We start from the raw sequence: 12,313 nt of genomic DNA, 5'->3' as shown, positions 1-12,313 counted from the left end.
CAACTCCCCTTTCATCAGAAATAACTTTTTCAATTAAGCCATGATGCTATGATGCTTTTTAAATTTGTCCAGCCAACCAAAACTGGCTTGGAATGCTTTATGCACCAGAAAAGATGCGTACTCCATAGCGTTTTCTTTTATTAATAACCCTGATATCTGCACGTTTTGGTCTCGAATCAACTTCATCCACTTTAAAACTGCTTCATCTACATCTTCACACAGGCATAATTTCGCATGCTTCCAGCTGAGTCTCATTTCCTCAAACAGTTTGAAAATGAAAACAGTTTTTCAGAATGGTTAACACACTACTGGCAGGAATACCAACTTTTAAAGCAATTTTTTTTAACACCCCAATCTACACTATTAAGCACTTCCACTTTTTCACACTATACTCAAGGATGCCCTCTTAGACATTGTAAGTTTACTTGCACAGCACTAAAACAAAACTGATTTAGCAACCACTTGTACCTACCAAGTAAACAGAGACAGGTGACATTTATTGAAAGTGTGGATGACTCATATCTTCGAAACAACAGATTAATTTCCGGGATAAAGAAAATTCAATGTCACCTAATTGTCTAACAGGATGCTTACAGTAGGAAACAGGTTGACGACTGCTGGGCACAGGCCTCTCCCAAAACTTTCCATCTTTTTTTATCCCACACTATGGTTGGCCAGTTTCCTCCTGTACTGGGTTTTTTTTTTTGTAGTAGTAGTAGTCCAACCTAATGACTTTACTCCTTTGAAACATCGAGGTTGTTTACTTTTGCCTATTACCAAAAGTATGGACCACCAAATTTTAGAATGTTTTAGCTCTTAATCTTAATCTTTTAAGAGCTAAAGGGATTAATTTTTAATCATTTTTGCTCCTAATTCATGCTTTCTACAGCATCAGCTTTATTGTCTAAAGGCCTGAAATGCAAACAATGCATACCCAGGTCTCTTGAAATCAATTCATTATATGGAATTTTTTTTTGTTATACGGAAACTATTTTCAGTGTGAAAATAGTTCAGTGAGGAAAAATGTTCCAATTTGACCAGGGGGAAATCAAAAAATTTTGCTACATAGAAAAATTCGCTGTAGGGAAGTTGGTTAAAAAGAGGTCCGACTGTATATGCAAGGTGGAATTAATAGCTCTGTTAAAAAATATGAAGATGGAAGTGTAAATTACACAAAATGTCATAGCTAGTAGGAGAAGGGTAGCAGAAAAAAGGAAATATTGTAGGCTTGAAAAAGAGAAAAAATGTGAAAATCATATTTGTTATAGTGAATTAAGCAAATTATAGGCCGAATTGAAAAGCCAATTAGAGAGAAGGTAACTGTAAAACACAAAATGATTAAGTAAGAATGATTAAATTAAAATAAGCAGTAATAGCCAGCATCAGATATGAGTGGGTAATTTTGGTTATAGGTTCAAAAAAAGGGGTAAAGCGAATATAAAATTCAAATCTGATGTTAGCTAAAAGTTAAAATTGTTACATGATCAGGTACTTCATCAGAGGACTACACCTGATCACTTTGGAATTTACACGTCCATCTTCACATTTTTTTAATAGACGTATTAATTCCACTTTACATATATTAACTTTTGTATCTTTTTGCTTCTGATTTGCGCACTCAGGTACATTTGTCATATCTTTACTTTTTACCTTTTATTTTTTATTTTTGACTTTTATCTCTCCATTGCCACTTTTTAACCCAATATACTTATTTCATATATATACAGGGTGATTCTAAATTATTGTCAGAGTTTCCGTGGCCTATAATTTTCAAACAACAAGATAAAACTGCTTATGGAATATGAAAGGTTAACTCAACACATTTTATTTGGCAACGCTGTACTCGTCGCATTTATGTCTGGGAGATATTGACTGCATTACTTCAAAATGGCTATTGTTCAAGAGAAGGCAATGTGCATGCTTTGGTTTTTCGAAACAAAGTCCGTTATCACAAAGCAAAGTCATTACAGAATTCAGTATGGAAAAGATCCACCTACAGATAATGCTATCTGACGTTGGTTAAAGCAGTTTCAAGAGACTGATAGTGTTCTGCACCGAAAAGGAGCAGAAAGACCGAGCACTTCACAGGAAGATGTTGATCAAATCCACAAACATCAACTAGACGAGCTTCTTTGCAGTTAGGTATACCACAAACGACTGTTCGGAGGGTTGTTCAAAACCACCTTCACCTCCATGCCTACAAACTGCAGATTGTGCAGGCTTTAAAGCAGAACAATAAACCCCCCCATTTCCAATTTGCCCAAGACATTTTGTCAAACATCGAAGCTGATGAAAATTGCCTTCAGAGATGGAGATTTAGTGATGAAGCAACATTTTACGTATCAGGGAGGGTAAATCGTCATAACTGCAGAATATGGGGATCAGAAAACCTTCACGCCTTCGAGAATTCAAAAGAGATAGACCAAAAGTCGATGTCTGGTATGCTTTGTCATCTTTGGAAGTTTTGGGGCTCTTTTTCTTTGTGGAAAAAACAGTGACAGCGGTTACCTATCTAGACATGCTACAGCTGTATCTGTTATCCCAGTTGGAAATTCATCAGCCAAATGTGGTGTTCCAGGAAGATAGTGCACTGCAACATTGGGCTCTTATTGTCCGAGAATTTCAACCCACAAATTCCAGATACTGACTGGAATTTGTAGGTTGGTGACTCACACACTAGCAAGGCTTTTGTGGATTTATTGTATGATTGTTTTCTACATCAGCATGTTTGGGAGGCAACTAGAGGGACTAATACTCCTGATCTGATTATCAGTAGTGATTCTTCATGCATTAAGAATCTGCAGATAAACTATGTGGCAGTGATCACAGTGTGCTGAAGTGGGATTTACTCAAAGAGATAACTACCATCAGGGGTAAAGGGAAGGGTTTTTGCTTTCTTAAAGGCGACTACGGTGGTCTGAGACAGTATTTAAATTCTATACAGTGGGACCAACTGATAATGTTACCAACAGCAAATTCAAAATGGGAGGCATTCAAAGAATTTATCTTGGAAGCCACTAGGCTTTCCATACCAACTAAGAAATATTGTTCAAGGTTTAGGCCAAAGTGATGAACTAATGAGACATGTGGAAGAGAAGAAAAATGCATGGGATACATATAAATTAATGGGTGACATTGAAGCCTACGATAGATATAAGCTGGTCTGTAACTAAGTCACAAAGGAGATTAGGTAGGCAAAGTCAGATTATGAAAACTCTTTGGAAAAGGATGCAAAGAAAAACAGCAAAGAGGTCTTTACTTATGTAAACTCTAGAAGGAAAGGAATGAATCAGATTGGTCCACTGGATATTGATGGTTCAACTGTTGATGATCCTGCTCAGGTGACTAGCAAACTAAATGAGTATTTTGCATCTACATTCACCCATGAGGAGTTATTCAGGGAGGGGAATGCCAGAGGTGAGTTAAACTCTGGCAGTAAGCTAGATGATTTTGTAATAACTGAGAGGAAAGTGGAGGGGAAATTGTTGAAGATAAACATAAAAAAGGCACCCGGGGTGGATGGGATCTATTCAGTTATATTAAAGGAGGCAGCAAAGGAAGTAAGCAAACCCTTAGCCATAATTATGAGAGCTTCCTTGGACTCAGAGATGTGCAAATGTGACCCCAATTCACAAAGTAGGATCAAAGGGCGACACAAGTAATTATAGACCTGTTAGTTTAACTTCTGTTCCAGGAAAATTAATGGAGGCACTGGTTAAAGAAGCACTGCAGGATCATCTAGACAAGACTTCAGTTATAGCTCAGACACAGCATGGTTTTGTTAAGGGGAAGTCTTGGCTGACCAATTTGATTGAATACTATGACGTGGTCACAAAGGAACTGGATGCAGGGAATAACTTTGATATCATATTTGGATCTTAGAAAGGCTTTTGACACTGTTGCACATGGAAGACTGGTGCACAAATTGGAGCAGTGTGGCATTGGAGGTAAATTGCTGCTATTGATAAAGGAATGGTTGAGTGGGAGAAGACAGAGAGTACTAATCAATGAACACTGATCATCATGTTATTAGTGGAGTCCCTCAGTGTTGAGTGTTGGGTCCATTGTTGTTTTCTGTATTTATAAATGATATTGATGATGGTATATCAAGCTTAATGTCCAAGTTTGCAGACAATACGAAGGTTGGCAGAGTTGTTAAGGACACTAATGACAGTACGCTGCTGCAAAAGGATCCAGAAAAGTTGAGCAGATGGTCTGAGAGGTGGCAAATGAAGTTTAACATTGACAAATGTAAAGTACTACATATGGGAAGCAGTAACCCCAGAGTGATGTATCAACTCTGTTGTACTACACTGACAGTGGTAGAGAAAGAAAAGGACCTGGGGTAATTGTGCAGGCAGATATGAAGTTCTCTGAGCATTGCAGATGGTCTGCAAGAATAGCTCATGGTGTCTTGTCAATGATATACAGGAATTTTTCTAGCAGGGATAAGGAGGTGATTATCCCCTTGTGTAAGGCAATGGTCAGGCCACACCTTGAGTACTGTATACAGGTCTTGAGGCCTCATTTTAAGAAGGATGTAGAGCTGTTGGAACGAGTACAGAGAAGAGCAACAAGATTAGTGAATGGAACTTAGGGTTGCTCTTTCGAAGAAAGCCTTAAGTTTTGCAGATTACAGTGTCTGGCAACTAGGCACCTGCGATGTGATTTGGTTTGAGCATGCTCAATGCTGGTGGGATTCTTCCTCTTGCTCAGAATAAACACCTGAAAGGGCATAAATTCAAATTGAGGAAAGACAGTTGTAGGATAGATGTGCGGAAGTTTGCCTTTAGCCAGCGGGTAGTTGATTGGTGGAACAGACTTCCATCTTTTGTTGTGGAAGTGGATAGCCTAAATAAATTTAAGGCTGGGCTGGACAGGAATTTGGAAGGAATGGAGAGGTGAAATTGGAGCAGTTTTTTTTTGGCTGATGCTGCATAAGCTTGCTTTCTTGCATCATATGCCTCTACTAATGCTAATGCTAAAAAAACGTCATGGCACTTCATAGATTGACCAAGGACCAAAAAAAAAGAGCATTAATAGCAGTTTAGCATTATATGTGTCAATGTTATAATGGGAGTTTACTCATATTTCCAAAACTGAATTAATCCTCAAAAATATAGACTATAATTTTATATTAATGATGATGTAGCTAAAAGTTATTCTTTGTATGAATAAAAAACTTCCAGATACCCATTATAAATTTTGTTGGTCTAATTGTGTAGTGGAAACACATTCAAAGTTAGCATAGTTTGTGGATCAGAACTTTTAACTTTTACTCTGGGATGTTGGTTAACTACCATATCAGTAACTTCTCTACATGCAAACTAAAACTCATCTGAACCTCCAAAAGTCCACTTGGCAGAAGACTGCAAGCAGTGGTGTGCTGGAGCCAGCTCGTGCGAGCTGGTTGTTAAATTTTCCAGAATTTTGCAAGCCGATTGTTAAACCGACAATGGCTATAAACTGTACAGCAGTATGCACTTCAATCCAGCCAGGGCACACTTATTTCGGAACCCTTTGTGTTTCCTTTCCCCCGCTCCCTTCCCTACTTGGCAGCCTGTGTAGGCATTATCTCCACTAGCAATTTTGTAGGAATATTATTTCCAACAACCATCCACTTAATTTTGCCTAGGCCGCTTCTTCTTGATGTAGTGACATTACCATGCTCGATGTCTGTCAAAGATTTCACATTTCTAGAATTGCCATGAACCTGATAAGGTCAATACCCTGAAAAGAAACAGCCTAATTGCAACCATACATTGGCTATGGATACAAGAGCTCTTCAAAAGTAAACAAAAACATTTTGTGAGAATCAGTTGGCTATATGGAAATTACAATAAAAAATTAATATTTTATCATCGTTTGAAATTTTTGGATTCCAAATTGTTGTAAATCAGTAAAACTTACAATATATATATACACACATATTCTTGGTCTTGTGTTTTTTTTTTAACAATGTGGTTGTTAAAAATTTACCGGCACACCACTGACTGTAAGTGCTACCTCAGTGAAAATAAGGTCAGGTTGATTCACAAACTCAGAAAGTGCTTGACAAATCAGTTGTAGAGGGCAGTTTGCATTTTCATGAATTTCATTTGCAGAAAACATCATAGAGCAGATCCAAGAGGCCACAGGAACATCTATTAATATACCACTAACCCATAGGAATGTGCATAACTAGGTTCACTAGTAGGGCATCTATACCTGATCCCGATATCAAGGCCACCAGAACAGAACAAGATTTGGAGCACTCATTCCCAATGTTCATTGGTCCTGGGTGTCAAATTTTGCTACACAATGTCTCATTGCAATGGCTGCCTTCAGCTGGTTTGAACTTGGTCTGTTAGTAACACCTGAAATGATTTCAGGTGCTGCTAACAATGATCTACTTGGACATTCTAGAGAATTATGAACCACCCAGAATACATCATAGCAGTACTATGATAAGGACCCTGTCAGTATCCACAATGCTCTATGGGTCATGCACAACTGGTTTGTGTCCATGACGTTGAAAGGTTGGACTAGCTAGCTCAGTGCCTGGACCTCAACCCCACTCAATACCTGTGGACCGGATTAGGCCATGACCAAAACAGCCTTCTTCCAGACCAGTTCTAGCAAATACTTCTCAAGAGAAATGAAAGTGAATTCTGGCTGACTCATACTGAAAGTTAGAAAGTATTCCTAGGAGGGTTGGGCTATCAGGTTAAAAGTCACCCTAATGTATGAGCTTTATGCATTAAAAGCCCCTTTCTGAAACTACTTATGTGTGTTTTGGCTATAGTGTTATGTATTGTATCAGAGGTAAATGCTAATAACTGATATAGGGTAACCATCTATATGAAGTGTTTTGTTAACAAATTTTGAATATCAGCCTTGGCAATGAAAGTCACTAAATTGCTCTTATTCAGTGACGTCATATTTAGTTATACATATTTTAGGATGAAACAGAATTAGTTACAGTGAGGGTATTTGTTTTCATGCAGTTTTAGAATCAGCAGTAGTCAAATTGGAAAACAGCTGCTGAAAGCCAAATGTGTTATTGCTTTGTGAATATGGGCAAATATTGTCATTGAATGATAGTATTACTACGTGCAACTGATTTAACATGGTCATGCTCTGTTATCATCACATGACATTCTGTATCTGCTTGATTGTATTAGTTGGTCTTTGCTGTGATTGTAAACTTGTAATCACAGCAAATCAATGTGGCCAGATGTTGCTGAGTGATCAGGTAGAAAAGTGCAGAAATGGACCATAGTTCAAGATCATATAATTGTTAAATATAGTTAATGATTGTATTCAGTTATGTCAAATAATTGTAAACCCTCTGACCTAGTTCTTGTTTATCATCTGGTGTGACCAGATGGTAAACAAGAACATATTCAACTTGTGATCAACTGATCATGATTTGAACACATGGTACTTGTAGTTAAGTAAAGAAGGATGTATTGTAACTAAAAGATTTTTTTGACTTTTGGTTTTCGTATATTAATTTTATAAATTTTTAACCTACATTTTTATTAAATTTTAATAGAAACTATGTCTGTTATATATCTGTCCAGTGATTTCTTCATACAATTTATTTGGTGCGTGTGGTAAATGATATATGGACAAAATGCAAAATCTCTTTATCTCAGAAACAGATAATGAAAAGGAATATAAACATGTTTTATGCATTTTATTTTTAAATAACAGAACCTTAATTTTTTGCACCAACTTCACTTTCATTATATAGGTAAATTCCAGCAGTGTTCAATGGGACATTTAAAAGGATGGCTTGGAGGATATCGAACTCCTGGAACTCAGGAGAAGTTCAATTTTGGTAGCTTGCTAAATCCTCATAAAGGATTTGATAGAGTTGCACTTGAAGAAAGCGATGGAGAAGCAGATGATGGTAGTGATTCAGACGTTGAAGAATTCAATGCTGTTACTCGAAAAGCATAAGAAAATCAAACTTTGGTAACAATTATCACTATATTTGTTTCAAGAAAGCTTTACCATCATTTTTCTCTTGTTATTTTTTTGTGACACAAATTATATTTATTTATGCGTTAGTTTCAATCACCAAAAATAGTCACTGAGAGGAGAAGAAAGTGAAAAAAATGCACAACACTGCGTGATCTATGAAACAACTATAGCTCATAATAAATTGATATTTTAATCTTGAAATATTCTAGAAACACACATCATGGTGTAGATAATACTGTGAAAAATTATGGGAAGTAAATAAATCTTATTTTGCTTTGGGACCTGTGACTGTATGCCTCAATGTATCTAACAGATAAACATTTCCAAATTGTGCTGTATTAGGTTAAATGATGCAAAAAAATGAACTTATTCTGTATCAGCCTAAAAATAAATAATAAGGTTTTAAAAATCCCCGAGTCAATCAGTTTGTCCATTTCTGAAAAATAACAGGCAGATTCCAACTTGAAATTTGTCAGTCTCTCTACCTCAACTGCCTTGAGAAGTAACTTATTCAACTATCAAAAACATGTTGCCTAAAGGTGAACTTCATGAGATTTAATCTTTTATTGTTTTCCAATATTCGTGTCCCCTTGTTCTTGTTTCACCTGTCAACATAAAAGTACCTTCCTCATTCATTCTGCGTACCCCTCAATGTGGGCACCTGTATGTCATGAGCGGACCTCCTAATGTTCTTGTTTATACTCTGGCACGACCACCAGGTCAGTGGAGTGTACACTAAATTATCAATGCAAACATTAATTCTATTTAGCAGTCATGGGACCTGTGGGACATTCAGCTTGAACCCCGGTCCACTAAAAGAGCATATTCTACTACACTCTCAATCGCTCCTGACCACTGGTCTGCATCAGGCGATGCTTCAGCTCCTCCAGCTTATCATCACTGGGATCCAGTGCCTACAGCCAAGGTTCCAGGCTAACCTCATAGGAATCCAGCATATTTGTCATGCACTGCGACCCATGGAAACTTGGAAAGGGAGATCCTAGTGGTTGAGGGGAGGACCCAGCCCCAACACACTACTTTGTCCCCCTGCTTCGGAAAGATGGGTGGCCCCTGTGGTTAATTTTGGGCAATGACAGCACAGGAACCATTTGCCTGCTCCATAGCACAGCTGGTAAGAAGATGATTTTATATAGCAGCATGAGGATCCTCCTCTTCAATCCCCCAGTCAGCCTTGTTCTGACAATCATGATGGTGTAATTACGTATTTTCTTGTAGAGATAGTTAAGATGATGTAGGAATGTTAACTGGGAGTCAAAGGTAACTCCTAAATATTTGTATTCCATTTTGAGTTGCAATGTCTACCCAGAGTTTTTTAATTTGTAGTGGTCTTGTGTTTAAGGGTCCTTTAAGGAGGATAGACTGTTTTTTCTCCAGATATGACTAACTGAACATTAGTTGAGGCATATGATGTAAGAAAGCAAGCTTATACAGCATCAGTCAAAAAAAAAAAAAAAAAACCCTTCCCATATCACTCATCTGGTCACTCCAAATATTTGTCTCGTTCAGCCTTGAATTTATTTAAGCTATCAACTTCCACAACAACAACAACAGATGAAAGTCAGTTCCATCAATCAACTACCCATTGGGTAAAGGCAAATTTCTGCACATCTATTCTACAACTGTCTTTCCTCAATTTGAATCTATGCCCCCTCTGGTTCTCAGTCTGAGCAAGCGGAAGTATCCCCTCAGCATCAAGCATGCTCAAACCATTCAAGGCCTTATACACCTAAATCAGATCACCTTGCAGGTGCCTAGTCTCCAGATGCTGCAGCTTGCACAACTTAAGCCTTTTTTCATAAGCGCACCCCTTTGTTCCACTCACCAATCTTGTTGCCTTTCTTTGTATTCGTTCTAGCAACTCTACATCCTTCCTAAAATTAGGCCTCCAGACATGTATACAGTACTCAAGGTGTGGCCTCACCATTGCCTTATACAAAGGGATAATCACCTCCTTGTCTCTGCTAGCAAAATTCCTATATGTCATTGACAAAACTCCATGACCTGCTCTGGCCATCTGCACTGCTCAAAGAACTTCATATCTGACTGCACAGTTACCCCCAGGTATTTTCCATTCTCCACCTCCCTGAGTGTAGTACCACACAGTTGGTACGTTTCTCTTGGGTTACTGCTACCCATATGCAGGACTTTGCATTTGTCAATATTAACTTGTAGTTGCTCACCCAGTTTTGGAGGATTGTTAAGTCGGGGGGAGGCAGTTTGCTCAAGCTGAGCTCTAGAATCAGCTTTGATTAGGAGTATTAAGTCATCTTCTCAAGCTATGCAGTCAGCTAGAGCAGATGACCACATGCACAAATTCATCTCAGATTAGCTTCCAAGAACTGAGCCCTGTGGGTAGCCCCTCTGACAACTGATCGGAAAGTTTTCTGAAAATTTGTTTGTACAGTTACTGAACAATTAAGGAGGTGATTTTGTAGCCTGTGGTAGAGGTTCAGTGAAATATTGAGTTTAAGTTATCTTCTGACAATGCTGGGCCACCAGATGGCATTGAAGGCACAAGACATGGAGAAGAAGACAGTAAGATTTAGGGAGAGTTGGATCTTTGTCTAGACCAGGGGTCGGCAAACTTTTTTTTGGAAAGGGCCAGATCATAAAATTTTTAGGCTTGGCGGGCCAGGTAGCAAGCTCGAAGATATTTACATGGGTAATTCTACTCATAGAGCAACAAAAAAAAAAAAAAAAACAGGTTCAAAATCTTTTTATTAGGAAGTGATATTTTACATAATATTTATACACATGCTGACACTTACAAAAAAGATCTCTCCAATCGTTATACAGAAGCTCCATGCACTGCACAGTTTTGAAAATAGAAACAGTCATCAGATTTACACGGATGGTTCAAAATTGAACAACTCAGTGGGTGCCGCAGTAGTTTTACCGGAATATATTATATCTGTCTCCTTGCCTCGTGTTTGCAGTATTTTCACATGCTATTAAACTAGCACTGGATGATATTACCAAGCATCAACTTCTACCTGCTCTAATCTATACTTGACTCCCTTAGTGCAGTAGCAGCTTTACAGAACAGCAAATATTCCTCAAATTCCTTGATTCAGCATATCAAAAAACAACTCAGAGTTTTGCATAAAGCAAGAAAACAAGTGTCTATCTGTTGGATTCCCAGCAAATAATCATACAGACCAAGCCACAAAAAATCTAAATCTTAATATACAAGATAACTTCCAGTTTGTACCATTTACAGATTATAGGGATGTATTTCGTACCAAATATACTTCCATCTGGAAACAACTTTGGAGGGACCAATCATGCAATAAACTTCGCAGAATAAAAAAAGATCTATGTTCATGGTGATCTAGCTCACGTACAAATAGACAGGAGGAAGTTATATTAACAAGACTGCGCATTGGGCATACCTTCCTCACTCACAAACATTTACTTTTAAGAGAAGATCCACCACTCTGCTCTGTCTGTCAGATACAACTTGCAGTAAGGCACATCCTGATTGATTCAACTTGCAGTAAGGCACATCCATCCTATTCAGCCGTTCGAGCCACATCCTTCCAATCATTAGCAAACTTGCAAGCTCCTCTAACCCTCTCTCGTGTACTTGGTGACAAAGCAAACCTAAGTGAGCTCTTTATATATATTAAACATCTAGGAATAATAAATACACTGATATATCCATCCTAAATCATTAAAATGAACGTAATGATGCTGACAGACACATATTGGCCACAGTTGCCCTTGTGTCGTGAAACTTTCATACCAACAACAACAAAAAAATGAATAAAATATTTCCATTTATTAATAAACGTATTATAGAACTGGTTAAATTTTGTACTAATGCGATGAATGTAATTGTTTTTTCTGAGATAATATTTCATCATACTGGAGTTCGAAGTTAGTACTTCCTATCATTAAAGTTGTTTGCAAATGGACATCCGTTAATAATGATCTGTATTGCGGTTTTACATATTTCATTTTCGAAAATGCCTTTTCACAATGGTAAGTACTCCCAAATACCAATATAAATCCCTGTGCATATGGCCTTATAGAATTGGGTTAGATCCATTTCTTTAAACCTAACCTTTAGCATATCATCATTTTGCAGATCAATCACTGCCAATTGAAGGTCTGATGGAAGCTCCTCAATTGTACAGCCACGAATTTTTTTGGGAATGGGGATTTCGCTAATATTCGAAATTTCTACAGCATGGAAAATGGTCAAACTTGGTCAATGTGATTTGTGTTTCAAACAATGCAAATTTTTGACGATATGACTTTACGATAGAATACGTTTCACATATGAGCACTGTTTGCCCCTGTAATTTTAAGTTAAATT

At 37.7% G+C, this 12,313-nt stretch overlaps 1 protein-coding gene across 3 annotated transcripts in view; it reads left to right on the top strand.

Moving 5' to 3' along the window:
* Positions 1 to 8,252, top strand: part of LOC150086985 (peptidyl-glycine alpha-amidating monooxygenase B-like) — a 627,331-nt gene extending 619,079 nt beyond the window's left edge. For all 3 annotated transcript variants that reach the window (XM_090372880.1, XM_090372878.1, XM_090372879.1), the window contains one exon: positions 7,739 to 8,252. In XM_090372880.1, the coding sequence (XP_090229006.1) occupies positions 7,739 to 7,947 (209 nt within the window). In that variant the 3' untranslated portion in view covers positions 7,948 to 8,252. The remainder of the gene's footprint in view (positions 1 to 7,738) is intronic.
* Positions 8,253 to 12,313: the final 4,061 nt, after the last annotated feature.

This window comes from Mastigoproctus giganteus, chromosome 4, assembly GCF_048544385.1.
Source record: "Mastigoproctus giganteus isolate SK-2022 chromosome 4, ASM4854438v1, whole genome shotgun sequence".
Taxonomy (NCBI): domain Eukaryota; kingdom Metazoa; phylum Arthropoda; class Arachnida; order Uropygi; family Thelyphonidae; genus Mastigoproctus; species Mastigoproctus giganteus.
This window is presented reverse-complemented; position numbering and strand designations above follow the sequence as displayed.